General features: G+C 49.2%; 1 protein-coding gene across 12 annotated transcripts in view; it reads left to right on the forward strand.

Annotated features, from left to right (window-relative positions):
- FGFR2 (fibroblast growth factor receptor 2) overlaps nt 1-20,286 on the forward strand; it is a 102,586-nt gene that overhangs the window by 76,547 nt on the left and 5,753 nt on the right. For all 12 annotated transcript variants that reach the window (XM_032882175.1, XM_032882176.1, XM_032882181.1 and 9 more), the window contains 7 exons: nt 3,103-3,254; nt 6,157-6,278; nt 8,528-8,638; nt 10,252-10,442; nt 16,894-17,016; nt 17,561-17,631; nt 19,368-19,505. In XM_032882175.1, the coding sequence (XP_032738066.1) occupies nt 3,103-3,254; nt 6,157-6,278; nt 8,528-8,638; nt 10,252-10,442; nt 16,894-17,016; nt 17,561-17,631; nt 19,368-19,505 (908 nt within the window). The remainder of the gene's footprint in view (nt 1-3,102; nt 3,255-6,156; nt 6,279-8,527; nt 8,639-10,251; nt 10,443-16,893; nt 17,017-17,560; nt 17,632-19,367; nt 19,506-20,286) is intronic.

Below are 20,286 nucleotides of genomic sequence, written 5' to 3' on the forward strand. Positions count from 1 at the left end.
GTAGGAGAGTCTAGCTTGAGATGGGTAAATGACTTCCCTAAACTCTCACAGTTGGCCAGCATGGGAATTGACACACGACCCCCACCTGATTGGGCCCCCATGTCGTAGATAGTTAGCAGGGGAAGGGGACCAGCTAGGGTGGGCTGCTTGGCCAGGGCTGGTCAGTGGGGTGCCCACGTGGGAGGGTGCCGAGATGCTGCAGAACCGAGCACAGGGGAAGGAGAAGGGCAGTGTTCTCGTCATTTCTACCTCATTTTGGAAATCAAGTCATTGTGTTTCAAACGTGTTTTTCTTGTTAAAGAAGGTGCTATTTCTAAAACATCAGAGAAATACGTAGGCAAGGTAATAAAATTCAAATGGCTTAGAAAGTTCTGAGGTAAAACAAATTCTGCCCCATCCCTCAACTGTTTGAGTCTCTCTCTGAAGGTGGCCGCTCTGAAATCTCTATCCTTCCTGAATGTTTGGAAGTAATGCTGTGTTCTCACACCCACAAGGGAAGAAATTCTGGAGGACCTCTTCACTCAGAACCACATCCCCCTGTGACTTCCCCACTGGGTTTCCCCTCCTTTCCACCGATGCCAGCACACCAGGCACCGATGGTGGAATTCTGGAAATCCTGCAGGGCCGGTGGCAAGAGTCTACCCGGCTGGCCTTGCAGAGAGCGTCATGACGGCAGAAACTGTTAGAGCGCGGCCTTTTGAGGCCTGCGTCATCTCATCGTGAGGCTGACTTTTACTAGTGTGTTTGGTACTTGTTGCTTGTGACCTTTAAGTACAAGTTCGCATTGTAGTGAATGGTGATTTTTTTTCCTCTTCGTGGGGAAGAACTTTCCAGAAAACACCAGCCTCTTTTGGTATCCATAGCACATGGCCTTGAGTCAGTGTAGTGCACTGTGTTGGGCCCCCCACACTGGAGGGGTGTCCCAGGTTGTCTGTTTGGCCAAGGTGGGGTCCCTGCCTTGGCCCCGGCATTAGTGGGGGCCAGGGGTGGACTCTGGGGGAGTCGCCATGGTTACTGCTGTGCTTTCCTCCTTGCTTCTGCCGTTCGAGTGTGTGGACACTTGGGTGTGAGGCTGCAGCCTTTTGGAGCCCAGTCTATTCATGGGGTTCTCTCAACTCCCAGATTAATGATTCTTCAACTCCTTTTGAAAGAAAAAAAATATTTATGGCGCTCACAATAACACGGCTCATACTGTCTGCATAGTAAAATTTAGGAGGGAGTCCTCTGTCAAAAGATTGCTTAGAAGGGTCAGAAATGTTCTCTTGTACGTTTTATTTTTCTTTTTTAAATATTAATATATTTAGGGGCGCCTGGGTGGCTCAGTGGGTTAAGCCTCTGCCTTCGGCTCAGGTCATGATCTCAGGGTCCTGGGATCGAGCCCCGCATCGGGCTCTCCGCTCAGCAGGCAGCCTGCTTCCCCTCTCTCTCTCTCTGCCTCTCTGCCTGCTTGTGCTTTCTGTCTGTCAAATAAATAAATAAAATCTTTAAAAAAAAGATTAATATATTTAGAGGGAGAGTGAGTGGGGGGACAGAGAGGGAGGGAGAATCCTCAAGCAGACTGTGCTGAGTGGGGAACCCAGCATGGGGCTCGATCCCACAGCCCTGGGATTGTGACCTGAGCTGAAATCAGGACTCAGTTGAGCAACCGACTGAGTCACCCAGGTGCCCGTTCTCTTGTACATTTTAAAAGATAATAGAAATTCTGGCTTAAAAATCCCATGCAACTTGATTTTAGTACTGAAACCAACTTCCTGTTCCTAAAATGATTTCCCCCTCCCAGTCCATTCTTGGGCGTTTCTTGGGATTCCATCTGCACTAAGGGCAGTTTGGGTTTACCAAGAAGAGAATAAAGGTTTTCCAAATAGGACATGGCCCAGGAAGTACAGATCTTCTGGTTCCCAGTGGGGATGGTTCAGGTTCTACTTTGTGAACACTCATCCCAACTAAGTTTGCTCACCTGCGTTCCGTCTTTGGCATCTTAATTTGAAAATTACTCATCAGCACAGCTGGGGCGTGCAGTTGACCTGTGCAGTTGACCTGCGCAGTCGTGCTGGGGATAGAACCGGGTGGGGGGGATGGCGGGCTGCTTTGTTGGACCATGTTAAACCTCATGTTCTGACTTTCTTGAGCCCCAGGGCTCGTTCATGGTTTAGAATAAGGTGGTGGTCAAGCAGCCCACGATTGTATCAGGACAGTTCAGTAACTGTCAAAACTGGCCTTCAGGTGGGCTCTGCGCGTGTTTTCCTTTACAGAAACCAGCACAGGGAGGACGCTATGTTTAAGAAGTAACCCTTTTATCAGATGCAGCCCGAAAAGGGTGATGGTGAATGACAAAACTCGGGGAAACCCTTGCCTACCTCAGGTGGGAGAGGAGCTTTGCCATGTGATCATGAATCGAGGACGTAGTTTTTTTTCTCCTTGACTCTTCATCCCTTGTGTTCAGTCCACTCGTTTCTGAAGGCGAAGTTGACAAGAATCTTGATTTCGCCGAGTGGTCGGCGTCAGCAGAGAACGGCCCCAGGGCCTGGCTTCAGGTGTCCTGGCATTATGGCCCTGGGAGCAAAGAGAACGCCCTTCACCTTCAAATCCTAGAGCTAGCTCCTTGAGACATCCGGCTTTTCTTTCCAAAAGGCAGATGAAATATCGAAGAGTGGATTTTCTAAGAAGGTTCCATGGAGTTGCATAGGCAGAGAATTGATTCATGGTCTGAGCTTGTCCACGGGGAGATTGATCGTGCGGGGCTCTGGGACAGATCTAGGCCAAAAGGCAATTGCGAAGCCCGTGGGGTGGTTGCCCCGTGCTCACGTGCTTATTTGGGAGGAATTAGGTCAGAAAGCTGACCTAGATGTTGCTCAGGCACCATCTAAAAATGTTTGCAAATCTGGTCTTAGGAACCTCGGATGTGGGTGAAATCTGGTGCTGCAGAGATGGGAGCACAGAGGTGCTGGAATCCGGTGGTTTGGGGCCTAAATTCTTGACTTTGGCCAGCGCTCCCACTTGTCTTCCTTTCTAAGGATCGAACATCTGGCTGGGCTCTGGCCGGCTGCCAGGCCTCCCAGGCAGAGCCAGGATTACATCTGGGGCTTTGCATTTTGTACCCAGGTTTCTGCCGAGTCCAGCTCCTCCATGAACTCCAACACCCCACTGGTGAGGATAACCACACGCCTGTCCTCCGCAGCCGACACCCCCATGCTGGCAGGGGTCTCCGAGTATGAACTGCCTGAAGACCCAAAGTGGGAGTTCCCAAGAGATAAGTGAGTATTTCGACTCGCTGCAGCCCCGAATGGAATCCTAGGTATAAACGGGGATGCTGGGTTGACATGTTCTTTTCCTGATCTTAACTGCAAAGGTCATGTGTGACGGTGTCAGTGGGAATGAGTGAGATTGTAATTCTGAATAACCAACTTCTGAAAAAGCAAAGAATGGATTTTCTCTCTCTCTTTCGATTTCACTGGTTCTTTGAAAACAGATGCTAGGCCTGGCTGGTCCCCAACCAACATAATACTTTCTTAGCACTTTTTTTACTTTTGAGATAATTCAAACCCAGTCACACGGACTTCATGGAAGGCCGTATCCCATTTGTAAAACAGATACAATGTTCCAACTTCTGGTTATTAGAACATGACTCTTCTATAGTTCATTTCTTTGGGGGAAATTAGGTATAAGACGTAGATTGTCTGAAGAATCTTCAGTCCGTGTTGCTCCTTTTTAAGTGTTGTTAATGTGATATGTGGCTGTGAAGGTTTGAATATGGTACCTGACGTCACATTTCCTCTGGTCCGTAATATTTTCTGTATTAGATGATGTGGAGGTGTTTCAATCTGATGTTTAGTCAGAGCACGGCCACCTGGGCTCTGTTGAAGGCATTACTGGGGAGTCTTTACGTCTTGATTTGGCGTCAGGCCCGTGTATTTGGGCTGTCTTGGTGGGATTTGAATCCTTGCTCAGCTAGCCAGTGGCTGGGCAGCCTTGACTCTCTGAACTTCATGTTCATAAAATGATGACCATGGTATAGACTTCACAGGACTGAGTACGGTTCTGGGCTCATGAGTTTCCCCGTCTTGCGCTCTCCTTCATGTAGTGGTAAGCTAGGGGCTCTGAACCGCAGACCCCAACAATATGGCGGTGCTAGGCAGAGAGTGTGGGAGGCAGACCCTGTGCTCCCGGCACTCTGTCTTCTGGGCGGGACCAGCTTCTAGACCTACCTTCTGCAGTATAGTCTGATGGTCCTTCAAGGCCCTCAGCTCACTTCGGGGGTACCACTTGTAGTCCCTCGAGTCTGAACCGTGGTACTAGTGGAAGGTGGAAATCATGGACTCTCCGTCTACATCATGTCAACTGGGACAAGCTCTTGCCTTGCTTCTGTAGAGCTCCTACTCACCGTTGGTCTTGACATTGGCAGTATCTCCCTGAGATTAGGTCAGAGAGGTGGTTAATTACAACAGAAGAAACTCATCCACCAATGTAGAGGTACCAAGATAAGCTTTTCCAGAGCCTGGGTCTGACGAGCTCTGTTTGGAAAGAGAGGGAGCTTATAGGGCACTGTGATTTTGATTCCCACAACTCCACGCCACTTTTGCTTCCCAGGAGCCAATCTGGACATACAAATGTGTATCATAAGCTAGAATCAAATAACTGCCCAGGTCTCACTCTGTCAGGAGGGTTAAGGGAGGTCATTTCCAGTGTGTTTGTGTGTTGTAGTGGACAGACCATTCACTTGGTTTTTGAACAACAACCAGGAGACATCAGAGAAAAACACAAAGAATGGTGTCCTTACCTGGGGTGTGTGGAAAGAGAACAGGGCTGTTTCTCACGAAGCCACCTCGCTCCCTCCTTTGGGTGTACAAGCAGGAGGGCTCCTGCGCACGTTCCTGTGCATAGAGGACTGACCTGGGTGGCTGTGATGGGATGTTAAGAAACGACGGCTCTCAGGTTCGGGCCACAGTGCTCGCCGCCCGTGACGCCGCCAACACTGGACGTCTGTGTGTGCCTAACCATCCGCTCCCACCTGGTGGTGGGGGCTGAGTGCGGAAAATGTGAGTGCTAAGCATTTCAGAATAGAGTTGAGCACAAATGTAGGTGGGGCAGATTTCCAGTGAATGAAGGCTATTTAGAAGCGGTTTATTAGATTGGAGACAGAGGTGGCACAAAGAAAGGATTGTTACGCTTGTACTAACAGGGCAGTGGGACATAAATTAGCCATTTTTCCAATGCAAATGTTTATTTTCTGCCAAGATATTAAATTTAATTTTAGTTCAGGAGAGAAACAGAATGACCTCAGCCTAGCGTACACTGCCCTCAGTCTTTGCTTAGCTTTTGTAAACCGTTGTGTACTTAACCATAAATACAGTGTATTTACTAAGAGCTGCTAAATACTTTGCTTTTTTGTGCTTAAGTGAAACACACACACACACACACACACACACACACACACACACACATTCATAAGCATTCCAAGGATTTCGCCGCTTTTAGAATGTCCAAAGACAATATATGGCCATTAGTAGGACAGGCACCGAGCTTCTGAGCTTAGAAATTGGAAAAATAGTTTATCGTGTTCACTCTGGATTTTCTTCATCAACAATTTGGGTAGTTAAGGATTTCTAAACTGTTAGGTCAAGAAAGATTTCCCTCAATTTCTAGAAATGTCTTTGTCCTTTAGGGAAAAATTAGAGATTCCTTGAAATGCGTTTAAGATTCATATCATGTAACTTGGCCAGGAATGTGACCGTAAAATCCACTGGTATTTGAATAATAGTGATATTAAAGACATCACTTCACAGGGACCAAAAAAGAAGAACAGCTTTAACAGTTTTTCTTTAAGATATTTTAAATTACGAATATTCAGTTGGCCTGAGATCAGAAGCTCCTCCTTGTTAACACTTAGGAAAGCTGACCGCCTCACTAGCAAGGATACCTTCCACAAAGAAAATAAATCGTGAACACAAATGTGAAACTTAATAGCTGTCCCGCCCGTAATTGACATTCTCTACAACGTCACTAAGAAAATACTCAAGCGCGTGTATACTCCGGTCTCATTAGTTCCATATGATAAATGCTCCATGCTTTTGCAAGCTGCTGAAAGATTTTTATATTTCGTTCTGGAATTTCCCCTTCACCAGATGCTCTGTGCTAATCCCCTATTTACACATTTAGGCTGACGCTGGGCAAACCTCTGGGGGAAGGTTGCTTTGGGCAAGTGGTCATGGCTGAGGCGGTGGGAATTGACAAAGAGAAGCCCAAGGAAGCAGTCACTGTGGCCGTGAAGATGTTGAAAGGTGCGTGGGGAGGGGGACGGGCGGGGGGTTGGGGAGAAGCCTTATCAAGAATGTTCCTTTTGTGGCATGTGAACTCCATCATGGCAGGGGGTCAGAGAGCACATAGTTGACCCAGGGGTTGAGAAGTTTTCAGTATAAATCAGCATCCTGGACAGACGATTTATCTGGAGCTGCGTGCACTTCCAAGAAAGAAAAGCCCGTTTTGTTAGAAAGGGGTGGCCTCCCATCCCAGATTGTTCTTGGTCAGCTCCTTATTGATGACTGTGATTTTTTTTTATTCCCACTGTATCTGTATGTGCTTAGAAAAATCAACTCACGTGTGATTGGTTCCTTTAGATGAGTCTGGTTATGCTGAATTTAACTTGCAAACAAAGGAAGGTTGGCCTCTGGGAGGGAGTGAGGAGGCGTAGGGAGAGGAGGACATACCTCTTTTGTAAGAGGAACAATGCAGAATTGACACTGGTCTGGGAGAAGCTCTTGGAGAGCTAAAAGGGAAGGAGCGGGATTGGTGGCCCGGCAGAACCTTCTGGAACATGTGAACAGTTACTGTGTGATGTGGATGTCACATGGCGTTCGTGGGATGACCGCCCAGCCCTGCTTCATGCTCATGTCCAAGGAGCTTACAGCACTTCCAACTGTCAGCTCCGTAGTATTCTCTTAGGAGAGGAGAGGAGTTCAGGGAATGGTTCTGTTACAAACCCTATTGTTGGGGGCTTTTCCTGTGTGTCCAGGCAGAGATGCCTGTTCTTGGATGTGGGTGCCTGTCCCATCGTGGATGCTCCCGGAGTTAGGCTTTTTCTTTCTTTTGTGGGCTCTCTGTGATGGTCATCCTGTCCTTCCCCAAGAGGGGAGGTAGCAGGGTGGAAATAGTATTTAAAAAAAAAAAAAAAAAAAAAAGGAATTTTTTTAAGCTGTTGATCTGAGTGGCTCTTTGGGAAGCTTGGGTGTTTTGAGCCCTTCACTTTGGGATTTGATGCGAGGGAGGCCCGTGCTCAGCAGCCCCATGTGCCTCAGCTCAGCTGCACCAACAGAGGTGGCCCTCTGGCTTTTGTCCTGCATGGCTGGGGTCTGCCTGTGTGCCCTCGCCCCCCTGTGTGGCAGGTGTAGGCAGCTGTGTGCCCCCAACAGCCAGCCTCAGCAGCCCCTGGCCACTGACCATGGCCAACGTGGGGAAGGCCTAGGCTTCCAGTCTCTTGGCTGAACTTTTGTTTGGTTTTTGGAGCTCAGAATTAGAGATCTGAGCATTTGTTTAGGGTAGAGGCGGGCATCGGCCCCAGAGCCCTGTGGGGACCCTGGCGACTCTTAACAGGTAGTGGGTGGCTCACGTCAGGACAGCCCTCCCCGTGCTCCAGCCCAATGCGTTGCTCATTCATTTGTGAAGTTAAAAAACTTTTGGCCACGTGGCTCCTATGCATTTCTTTATCTCATTTTTTTTTTAGTAAATGCAGAGTTTTTCATATCAAATGAACTCGAAGGGAGGCCCATGAGGAAGAGTCTTGCCACTCTCCAGAAGCTATGAGCCCATGAATGTGGGACCGAAGCTGTTTTTCTTGAAATTGGAGAGCAGAGGTTTATAAAACTTCTATTTTTTTAGGTCGGGACTCAAAGACCCCTTTGGAAGGCATGAAACTTTGCCTGCTCAAAATGCACACGCGCGCACACACACACACACACGTGCGCACGCGCGCACACACACACACACACACACACACACACTTTTGTAAACACTTACAAGGTGCCCTCTGAACCTGTCTGTGACTTCTGTAAGGGCTCGGATTAGTGGCATTTGATCTGGAGAAAGTCTGTTGATTTGGGATGCCCCATTCCCCTCTCCCTCCTTTTCCTTTCTGTTGGACTCCCAGTTGCTTTCAGGCACCTTGAAGTTCGATACGGTTTTTTGGAGGCACCGTAGATCTGCCAGAAGGTGGACTTGCTTCACGATAAAGTTAAACACCCCCACACTCGGGGGGGTTGCTTGAAAAGAATTGGTCTTCGCATCAGAGGCCTATATTCTTATCCTGACTTTTGACCCCACTGACCCCAAATTAGCTGTTTGACACGGATCAGGGCAGTTCCTGTCTGGGCCTTTGCCCCCTTACCAATAAAATGAGGGAAATGATTTAGAAAGTGTTTTCTGGTCCTAAAATTCAATTTCACGCTGTTTCCACTAAGTTTCTGGCAACTAGCAGCAGCTGTCGATGGGTTAGAGGAAACTACTAACTGGTTTTTAATTTACCTAATGTTTGTAGATGATGCCACAGAGAAAGATCTTTCTGATCTAGTGTCCGAGATGGAGATGATGAAGATGATTGGAAAACACAAAAATATCATAAATCTCCTTGGAGCCTGTACTCAGGATGGTGAGTAGGAGGAAAAAATGCTTTCATCCAAATAATTTGAGCTTCAGTGTTAACATCATTTTAGAAACGGTTGGACTTTTGGATCTTGCTGCTAGGCACCTCAAGGGCATGTTTAAAGTTCTCTTTCAAATCCCCTTAGGAAGATGTTCCTGGCTGTGAACACAAAGGGGACTTTGTGACTGTACAGGGGGACTGGGGAAAGGTAGGCGTTGAGAGGCTTTGAATGGGAGGGCCTTCTAGAGTCCTTCTGTTTTTAGGGCATATCCTGGAGGGTGTTTAGAAAAGACAGTCTCCTTATGTTTTTGTTTTGTAGTGCTAAGAGGGATTTTTCAAAATAAGACCCTATGGGGGGTGCCTGGGGGGCTCAGTGGGTTAACAGTCTGCCTTTGGCTCAGGTCATGATCCTGGGGTCCTGGGATTGAGCCCCATATTGGGCTCCCTGTTCAGGGGGGAGTCTGTTTGTCCCTCCCTCTCTGCCTCTCCTGCTGATGCTGTGTCTCCCTCTCTTTCAAATAAACAAAATCTTAGGAAAAAAAAAAAAAAGACCCAGTGTTATGGTTAACAAATCCCTTAAAATGGGGATTGAAGAAGCCATGTCTTGCTGTGGGCCGCGATGGCTGAGCTCCCAATAGTGCAGGAGAGGGACAGAGTGGGACGAAGGGACACATTATCTTCCTTAGAGGAGAGAGTGCTCTGCCTTCTCTCATTGGAGAGCTGACACTTTGGAAATCAGTTTGATGATAATTTATAAACTTGAAGATGGCTATCTTTGCCTCAGCTTTTCTCTTTTAGGTCTATACCAGGAGTTGGGAGACTTTCTGGGAAGGGTGATTGTAGATATTTTCGGTTTTGTGGCAACTCCTCACCTTTGCCAGTGTAGCGAGAAAGCAGCCACAGACAGTACAGAAATGAATGGACCTGGCTGTGTGCCAATACGCTTCAATACAGAAAGAGGCCGTGGGCAGGATTCGGCCTGAGGGCTATAGTTTGCTGGCCTCTGGTCCATGCCTCGGAGAGAGGGCGGCACGTGTGTGTCGGGAAGCAGACACAGAAATGTTCACTGCGCGCTGGAACCTGGAAGCAATGTCAGTGCCCACAAATGTAGGAAAATAGTGTTTATGTGATGGAATGTAGATAGGAATAGAAAAGGAACGATCTCGATTTATTTTTATCAGCCTGATTGGGTTCCATGCGAATAACGTGTAAGGGAATAATGTTAGCTGTAGCTCTATTATATATACGATTAAAAATAATAATGTAGTTTCTTGATCCATATCTGTATGTCAGATGGTTAAAGTGAACTGGAAAAGGCAAATTTATGATAAGCATTGCTCTGCAGGAGGGCGCAGGTGAGCCGGGGAGTGGCAGGGAAGGACGTTCCCTGTGTCTCTGTCTCTTCTACTAGGACTTTTGAGGCTATCTTGACCCAAGTCTCAGTGATCACTGGGGGAAGATGTGATTGCAGGTGTTGTGTTTTTGTGTGTGCTTTTCTATATGTTTCAATTTAAAAAAAAAAAAAAAAAGTGCTGGGTTCTCAGAAACAAAACTGGGCTGAGCTTCCCAAGGCGGGTCGGGGTGTGTCGTGTCAGCGAGCTTGCCATGTCCATCCACAGGGCCTCTCTACGTCATCGTCGAGTATGCCTCGAAAGGCAACCTCCGTGAATACCTCCGAGCCCGCAGGCCGCCTGGGATGGAGTACTCCTACGACATCAACCGCGTTCCCGAGGAGCAGATGACCTTCAAGGACTTGGTGTCCTGCACCTACCAGCTGGCGAGGGGCATGGAGTACTTGGCTTCCCAGAAAGTGAGTCCTTCGCATTCTCCTCAGTTGGGTGGATTCCAGTGAAAAAGGTCTGTGAAGAAAACAGGCAATTTGGACGTGCTCATTTGCTGAATCAAGCCCTTGCATGTCTTGTACAACCTGGAAAATATTTATCGTGTTATTCACGTTGGGGTTTGGTGAACTCTTTAAAAGCCAAAGCAGCCTCAGATGTGACATGGCAGAGATGAGCAGAAAAGATGTCTCTTCCCCTGGGATTCTGCTCTCGGCACGGAACAGCTAGGTTAGGGGGCGCTGCCTTTAATTCTGATGAGTTTTGGGGGCTTTATTTGTTTTGGGATGAGTTTTTGGACATAGACTTTGGGTGTCGTGTTTATAGTTTTAAGCTTGGAAGGGCCTTGAATATTCTACGACTAAAGATCACGCGAGGGGACGTTTTAGGAACACGGGGTCCTGGGTGTCATCTGGGTTTATTTTATCTCATTTAGCGGGGTGACCCTCTGGTTCAAAATTGGCCAGGTCCCCTGAGGTGAACCGTCTGCATTCCAAGCATGCCACTTGCAGTGGAACTTTAAACATCTGAGTTATTCTGAAAGCAGTTAGACAGGTGCCCTGATGTCCTCTGGGGCATTTTGGATGACCCAGGACACCCTGCCTTAGCTCACACTTCGGCAAGGAGGGAGGGTTGCAGAACTTTCCCCTTGGGCAGAAGTGGGGTTCCTTCCTACCTGTGGTGGGGCTTGATGCTGCTCTTTGGGTCCCCAAAGAAGTGAGGTTCTCTTGTGGGCGTGGACACCTTGTCACCAGGGACCTGGGCTCGGTCATGACTCTGCCCAGTCACAGCAGTGAGGGATGCAACCACAGGGATAAGGGAGGGGCGGCTGTCCCTCAGCCGTTGCTTCTGTGGCTGTGTTGGAACGTGGCCAGAGCTCCCACATGTTCTGTTTTTTGGTTTGTTTTTTATTTTCTTTTTTGTTTGTGTTTTATTTTCGAGGGAGTCCAGAGTTGGAGACTTTCTCAGATTTCTTTTTTTCTGGGAAAAGCTCTTAACCTGTAGATTTTAGGGAACTGTTGTGCCCGCAATTGTGTGCGTGTGCGGGAATACAGGCCCCGCTGAAAAGTCTTCGACGTGAGGAAATGGATCATATCCAGAATGGGGGACATTTGACAAGACATCACTTCCACATGTCCAAGTCGTGAGAGACAAAAACCACTGGGGGGGACAGTTCAGATTAAGGGAGGCTTAAGGGACAGGATAACCATGTGTGCATGTGTGACCCTGGACTGGGCCTTGGGCAGGGTAGGAAAGGGGGGCAGCTTTTATAGAGAATATTTAGGAATAATGGAAACCTGAATTGGGTCTACATTCTATAATACGATTGGATTGATATGCAATCTGGGGGTGGTGAGAGTGGTCCTGGATTAAGGTGGGAGATATTTTTTATGTGTTTGGGAGCGAGATGTGCAGTCACTTTTAAATGGTTCAGGAATACAAAGACGTGTGTTGGGGGTGCATTGTGAAGGGAGAGAGCCGGCGTGACAAGCCATCCCAGCACACACGGACCATCGTTGTTCTCTTTCACCTATGCTGTAGCTTTCAAATGTTCCTCACTAAACCCTGGGGAGCGTGACACCCCCAGGTCTGGGGGCCTGGCCACTCTGTACCCTTCCCCGCGTGGGACGGGGGAAGCATTTTTTGGATATAGTGTGGCTCTGCTATTAATACAAAGGCAGCAGGAAGGCTGGCTCGGTCATTTTATTATCCCTCAAGCAAACATTCCCGAGCACTCCTGACTCCTGCCTCGCGCCCTAGGTCAGGCTCCCTTAGTGGGTGGCCGCTACGGGCGGAGTCCTTAGACCTCTTGGAGCAGGAACCTTGGGCGACTGCAGGAGAAATCAACAAATAAGGATGGGAAAGGCTGAGAGGTGTGCTGTGCAGGAGACCGATTGTGGGAGGTCAGTGGGGGGTTGGTGAGCGCCCCCGCCGGGGGACAGCCAGGAGCCGAGTGTGAGATGTGGCTGGAGACAGGCAGGCCCAGCTCATTCCAGGCCTCACGGTCCCGGGCCAGGCCTCCAGACTGCACCCTAGGCAGGGATAATGGGGGCGGGTCTGTGCTCCAAGGATGGCTCCCTGGGACGCTGCTCACAGCTGGTGGGTCGCAAGCTTGGTGCTGGTGTGTTGGGCTCAAGTTTCTTGGCTCCTGCAGGTACTGGAGAAGAAGATGGATTTTGGATAGCTGTTGCTCTTGGGATACTTAGTGATTTCCAGCCTGATAGATCAGACGGTAGGACCAGGAGGAGGAAGACTCCGAGGCGGGAGGTCGGGGAAGACGGCGGGCAGAGATCCTGGTGGGCACTTGAGCAGGTGCTCTGAACACCAGGGAGAGCCAGTCAAGGGCCGGTGCCCTGCGGAGGAAGCTGCGGGCTGAAGCTCAGCCCTGGGGTCTGGGCTGAGACCTTGGGAGCCAGTAGAGGAAGTGTGGTTCCCAGGCATGGGCGGTCCTCTAGCCGGGGAGAGTTAGAGTAGAGGGGGAGTAGGAAAAGCTCTCAGTTTCTCGAGCTTGGCTCAAAGCACCTGATGGCAGTGGAGGCCGAGGGGACACAGAGAGGTGGGAGGAAAGGCAGGATATGGTTCACAGAGGCCACAGGACGGGTTTCTGGAGGGCAGAATGTTGTTCCACCCAGAACGGGGCAAAAGAATGTGTCTTCTTGCACCTGGCTGGTAGAGCCCGTGTGGACTCCTTCCTCATTGCTCCCCAGCCCTGAGGACTCTGAGATCCTTCTTCTTTGGAACTGTTGAATATAGGGAAGAGGGAACTTTGTGAAAGGGGGCAATTCTCATTATTAGTCAGTACCAGGTTTTGAGAGCTCAGCATCTGCTAGGCACAGGATGAGCATTTTCCATACAGTATCCTCCATAACCCCAGAACACATCTGAAATAGGGGCGATTTTAGGAGAAGGATTCTGAGGACTGTTTGGAGATGCCAGGACCCCTTCGAAACCAGGTGTGCCTAAGTCATTGTCCTCATTTCCAAGATGGGGACTCCAGGTCCACAGAGCAGAGCAAAGTCGCTGGTCCTGGGCTTCGCCCTTTGGCCAAGTACCCACCATGCCCCCCAGCCTTCCTCACTGCTCTCTGGTAATCCCTGCCTCACTCTGGTTGGGGGCGGGGGGGTGGGACGGGACTGATAAGATGCCCTGTGTCAGAGCTTTGCTCACAGACAGAGTGGGCTAGAAGGGATGGAGTTGTATGTCATTAGGGCCTTGAAGGGTTCCAAAGCCCTTCATAGAAGATTGCCTGTAGTTAAGGACCTAGAGCTGGTGTTAAGCCAGCAGTAGCTAAAGATCTTAAGAATGGTCCCCTTGAGTGGAGACTGCCTGCAAAGATGGAGGCTTATTCCTGACGGTGGAGGGTGAAGAAGCAGGGAAGGGGCCAGATTCTGGTCTGTTCGCACGCACGCCTCCCAGCCTCCAGCCAGGACCTTGCTGGAGGCCCGCTTAAGGAACTGTTGAGTGAGCTCTCTGGCTCATTACTGATGGAATGCAATAATGAATTCGGCTCAGTAAACATTTACTGGGTCAGGCTCTGCGGTCGGTGCTGGGAATATAGACATGCAGGGTCTGTCCCTGAGCTGTTGAAATACGCGCACGCGTGTGCATGTGTGCGCGTGTGTTGGTGGGGAGCTGGGGGTGGGCAAGTAAAGAGACACCAGGAGTATACAGACTACAACAAGGTAATGTGGGGTATTTGAACCTTGTACAAATTATGAAAGCTTTGCTTTTTAGTTCAAAGCACACTAATTTTGCTTTTTTCCAAATCCCAAAGCCAGTTCGACTTGCTTCAAAGTGTTAAACCTGAGTGGGTGGTGTTTTGTTACTACAAGCAGGGCCAGCTTCCCCATCTGTAAAATGGGTGCAGTCATACCCATCTCATGGGGAGCCCTGGGAATTTAAGTCAGTCAGCTGTGCAGTGGCCCCCGTCACACTGTCTGGGCCATAGGGATGTTAGTCTTCCTTCCCTTCGTGACTTCCTTAAAAAATGGATGCCAAATGGTCTGAGGGCCTTAGTTATGTAAATGGTCAGCTCTGCCCTGGAGAACAGCTCCGATTTCTGCAGATGATGGGAATTTGGCTTGATGTGAATTATTTTCTTTTTCTTGTATGTTGGTTCCAAGTCTCTTACCGTCCAGCCCAGAGGGTGGGCGTTGGTAATCTGCTAGCACCGTGGGATGTGGGACTTCGGTGCTCGATCCCGGCTCTCGCCAAGACAATGATGGAGGTCACTGTTGTGGTGTCTCTTGAGTTGAGCCCTCATGTGTGGTGGGAGCCCAGCGTGTGGGAATCCAGAGTCTTCTGACCACACAGCTTGCCAAATGCACAGAGCTCGTGTCGGCCGGGAGCACACCGCCGGGAGAGTTTGGCCGAGGGCTTGGAAGTTCAATCTGAGGAGGCCTCCAAACTAGAACATGGCTCCCGCCCCGGCCGGATCCCCAGGCTGCTTCTGGGAGCTCTCACGTTTCCTGCTTCCGTTCTGGCCAGGCTCAGGCATACTTACTTGCGGGCTTTTTCTGCTCTCCCTTTCCCGGTCTTCGCCCATCCAGGGGACCACAGAAGCATCTAAAATCAAGGAATTGTTGGGCAGTGGGTAGGAAAAAGTAACTCCTAATTTATTCTTCAGCGAGAGTGTGGCTTGCTCCTTTTTATTGGCCATTTCTTGGTATCCCTAACTACAAGCAGCCCCGTCTGACCCTTGTCAAGTGGCTATGTAAGACCTTCCTTCATCCACTAGTTAACTTTACCAGGAGCCCATGTCAAAACATTTGGTAGAACTTTTTGTTCACCTCCTTAGACTTTGCCTTTTCCAAAAATAGGGGATGGTGATGGGGGAGTCTCCTTACCGTGTGTCATGATGAAGTTTTGTGATACTGAAGTGTAACACTTTCCAAAAGCCTGTCATTTGCAGAAAGGAGAAATGGGAGTTATAATGACCAGACCTTTCTGAGACCGAAGAATAGGTATCAGAACTATGAATTAGCTGCCCTGTAGGGAGCGTGTCTGCATTCTCCACCCCGCCCCCAGCCCCCCCAGATGTTTCGCAGACCTAGGTGGGGCCCTTTGTGTGGGCCGGTGTCCTCCAGGCCTGGGCGTGGACAGACAGGCGTGGGTCATGATACAAGCCTGGAAAGGACATGGCCGGTTCTTTGAGAACCACAGCTTGTGGCGAGCATAGCAGGTGCGGCCAGGCTGGGTCTGGAAGCATGGAGACCAGTCAGTCAGGCCGGCAGTGTGGCTCTCCATGGGGCTGGGGGTGGGCAGTGGTGATGTCCTGGGCTAAGTGTGGCTAGAAGTGGGGACAGAGCAGGGTGGACAGACTGCAGGGGCCTGTGGGAGTCAGCGTCTGCAGAACTGGGGAGGGGTGTGCAGAGAATTCTGGTGTGTACCTCTTGGACTGAGAGAGACTCAAGATGAGAATGAGGGGAGCAGAGGCCTTGAATTTGAGGTGCTGACAGGATGTCACAGTGGAAATGTCCTGTAGCCTGTGGAAGATGACAGTTAGGGTCCCAGGAGAAAGGTTAGGAGAGAGGTAGGAATTTGCACATCTTTTGTGTGTATTAAGACTAGAAGCCCTGGGGATATGTAGAAGCATACAAAATTAATGGGCTATTTCTTCCATTTTAAGAGACAGGGGAAGAGAGGAGCTAGACCGGGAGAGGGTGAACCAAGAGAAGGGATGGGATAGAACTCAAGGTAGGGCGTGGGGACTGTTTTTTAAAAGGAGCATGAGGGGCACCTGGGTGGCTCAGTGAGTTAAAGCCTCTGCCTTCGGCTCAGGTCATGATCCCAGGGTCCTGGGATCGAGCCCCGCATCTGGCTCTCCGCTCAGTGGGGAGCCTGCTTCCTCCTCTCTCTCTGCCTACTTGTGATCTGTCTGTAAAATAAATAAATAAATATCTTTAAAAAAAAAAAACAACAAAAAAAAAAAAAAAAAAAGGAGCATGAAACAACAGTGTCCAAAGCTGCAGAAGGAAACACTGAGGGGTTAGACTAAGAGCTCACTTGGGTTTGACTGGAGGTTCCCCATAAACTTTTTGGGAGGAGCAGAGATGGAAAGAGAATGTTTGCAGACCTACCAGGAGGTAAAGATGATGTGGTATTGGAGTTTAAACAGCTCTTCTGAAAGTCTGGCTGTAAAGGCTGGGAGAGTCAGTATAGAGATAAAAGGTTTTTAGAATAATCTAGTACAGATCTCCTGGGAAGGGCGACAGTGTTGTTGGTCCTTTGCAAGTAAAAGAGAATTGGCAACTTGGTGTATCTTTTCTCTTTGAAATTATTGGGGCCTTGGTTTTTTAAGTTACCTCTAATTAGAAAAGAAATACCATTTTTTGACCCAAGATGTATTTTTCTGTCTGCATTGTGAGTATGATTTCTCTTTATTCTTGAAATAGTTTGAAACGAGTTCTTTCTTGATTTCAGTGTATTCATCGGGATTTAGCAGCCAGAAATGTTTTGGTAACAGAAAACAATGTCATGAAAATAGCAGACTTTGGACTGGCCAGAGATATCAACAATATAGACTATTACAAAAAGACCACAAACGTAAGTCTACGGTGGTTCTGTGGTGGAAGGGAGGGGGCTGGTGGTGGCACAGAACGTTCCAGATGAGAGATAATAGGCCTTCATTCCTCTGCCCTTTATCCCTGTTCCTGGGCCATGCTCTTGACAAACTTCTCAATAAGCACATCTCAGCTGCCTTTAAGATACTTCGAGTAAATGTGAAACAGCCTTGTCCATGGAACCATCATCAGGCTCTTTGTCAAGAACTTCCCCAGCCAAAACTAGGCTTGGGAGTTTGTGGATTGATTTTTGCCCAGGAGGTGGTCAGGGTGTGTCTCTGTGTGAGGGAGATCAAGCGTCATGAGAGTCCAAAGAAATGGCATTTTACTCGTGTGCCCAGATCTGTGCATTTTGCATGTTACACACAGGCCCTGTGGGGACTGATTTCTGCTCTGGGAACACACCAATGACAATCAGTGTCAGCTCTTAGATAGGACACAGCCTGCTGAGCGAGCAAAAGTAAACTGGTTGTAATCTAGCGGTTTTTACCTTTTTTTTTTTTTTTTTTTTTTACCCACACCCGCAGGGGCGACTTCCAGTCAAGTGGATGGCCCCAGAAGCCCTTTTTGACCGCGTGTACACCCACCAGAGTGACGTGTAAGTAACTCCCTTCTCTCCAGCTTCTTCGCCAGGTTGGGTTGCAAAAATACTGTATTCACCCTTCTTCATTCTTCGGCGCCTGCCGTATTTCACACATCGATGGAAGGTGCAGGAGCCGGCCTCAGAAAGGGCGGATTTTCTGGTAGGCTGGTCACCAGTGCACTGTTGCTAATCTGCCCAGCTTCAAAGTGCACAGGGTCGGGGTGGGGGGGTGTAACTTTGAACCTCCTCCCGCCAGGGCGGAAGTGCTCCCCCCTCCCCCCAACTTACTCACGGATCTACGACTACAGAGCTGCTGTGTCATTTGCCAGGCTGTTGGCGTGTTCTTTGCTCCCTGAAAGAAGGAATTTTGAAACCTTTTTTACTGAGGCTGGTTTGTCCTACTCCCCCACTGACCCTGCATCCTGGGCTTGTCCTTGTAGGGAGAAGCCAAGTGTGGCGGGTGATTTCCACGGGGCCCACTTGTTCTGTTTGTCCTCGGAAAAAATCTGACCTTGTCCTGCCATCCTTGATGAGATTAGAGAAATAGAGTGAAAACTATATAATGTTTCCATTATGATACACTTAAAAATACCATCAGGGTCAGGCTTCAACTGATATTTCAGAATTTCAGGTTTGGAAATTAGGTTGGAAGAAGTTATCCTGGTGGGAAACCAGGGGGAAGGTACGGAACATCTCTGTACTGTTTTTTCCAAGTTCCTGCGAGTCTATAATTAGCCCAAAATAAAAAGTTAAAAAAAAAAAAAATCAGTTGAGCTATTTTTATTTACGGGACCAAGAGGCTCCCTGGGGTAGGCCTGGTGTCGCTGCTGGTCCCCTTTAGCAGTCCTAGAAGAAAGGCATTCTGAAACCCATTTTTGTAGGGAGTCCGCTGCCTGCATTGTGCTCCCACTTTTGCTCTAGACAACACTGGGGAGAGTTTCATTGCTCACCCCAAGCCTGAAGGGAGTCAGGAAGGGTGTGTGTTTTGAGCCTCGGGGACGTAGGTAAATGCAGGAGTCTTGGCTTGATTATCCCAGGAATGGCAAGCATCCTGATGAGGCTCAGAAAGGCCAACTAGGCCTTCACGAGGTCAGGTACCCAGGGTGCCCTGCGAGATGCTTTCAGTTTCTGTTGTAGGAAACCCTTTGGGCTCTGGGATTCCTTCATTGTCACCCCAGCCCGGTGCCCGCTCCCTTCCTGACCTTAGTAGTGAAACCTTTGTGCTCTCAGATGCTCCAACTGCCACAGTGGGCTGCTGTTGACCTCGCAGAATGGGCTTGCTGGCCTTATTTGGTCAGCAGCCCCTACTGGTGGGTCCCAGCCCCCCCGGGGGGGGTGGCTGTCAGGTGCAGAGGCTGATGGAAAAGCTGGACGAGAGCATGAAGAATTTTGCAACTTAGGAGCTGAGATCCTCCCATGGCTAACGCTGCATTTAAGAATGTCAGAATAAAAAAGCAACCGCCCCAGATCTCCACAAACAAAAAAAAAAAAACAGAAAAATGGAGGGATGGTTTCCCACCCCTACTCTGTTGTCTGTTGACGGAAAATTCCAAGGGAACATCCCTCACGTCCTCATTTGGGAAGGATGCTCCTTTGGGGCAGGGAGGGGCCTGTGGGATGAACTGGAGGAGGGTTCAGGCCATTTGTCTTTGAACAGGAGAAGTGAGTGGGCGTCGACGTTATTCACTGGGTACGTTTGGGTTTTGGGGATTCAGGTGGGTCAGTGACACTGTTTTCTCTCTTCCTTGCAGTTGGTCCTTTGGGGTGTTAATGTGGGAGATCTTCACGTTGGGGGGCTCCCCCTACCCAGGGATCCCGGTGGAGGAACTTTTTAAGCTGCTGAAGGACGGACACAGGATGGATAAGCCGGCAAACTGCACCAGCGACCTGTAAGGAACCTGTTCTCTCCTGACACCGAGCGGACCCGCGATGCCATTAACGCTCTCCCAACTTATTTCGGGTTTCCTAAGGCCCCTGGTTTTCCGTACAGGCCCTAGGAAGAATTACTGCTGAAGCTTTCTGGGCTTAATCCCAGGACTGGGGAGGATGGCTACACCGATGGCCCTAACTGTCCAAAAGAGAAAACGTCCTTCCGAGGTGTATGGAGTGAGCTCTAAATCAGGGCATTGGGCTTCCCGGCTGAGGGCGTCTGACTTTATTAGAGAGCGAGGCCGTGCTTCGCTCTTCTCTCTTCTCAGAGGGTCAGGGAGATGAAACTGGCCTTCTCTCATACACAGGCTAGAAAGCACAGCCTTTCCTCACGACCTGTGTCTGTCCCCAATGCAGCCAGCGGGTGTGGGCGACCGCTGAAAATTGCTCTTATGGATTGACGTTGACCACATTTCTTCAGAGCACACTGGTGTCTGGTTACCTCTGTTCTACCCAGAGTCTAGCACAGAGAATTAAGAATGTGTCCAGGTGCCATCCTTGGAGTCCCAGATCTGACTATAAAACCATGAGCTGGTTTCGAGAAAAGCCTGGCCCACACTTCAAGTGGAATTATGTTGTGTTTGTGACATGCGTCTTGTGCAGTAGAATCAGTGCTTTGAAAGGGAGTCTCTCTTCCCAACCCCCTAGGATTAACTAAGAAGAATGATTGTCCCGGAGACTGTGGTCTATTGTGTATCGTTTCATGGGGATTTTATATCCGTAATCCCATGAGTGCTTTTC

Source organism: Lontra canadensis, unplaced genomic scaffold (genome assembly GCF_010015895.1).
Source record: "Lontra canadensis isolate GAN:19392208 unplaced genomic scaffold, GSC_riverotter_1.0 scaffold79, whole genome shotgun sequence".
NCBI classification, from domain to species: Eukaryota; Metazoa; Chordata; class Mammalia; order Carnivora; family Mustelidae; genus Lontra; species Lontra canadensis.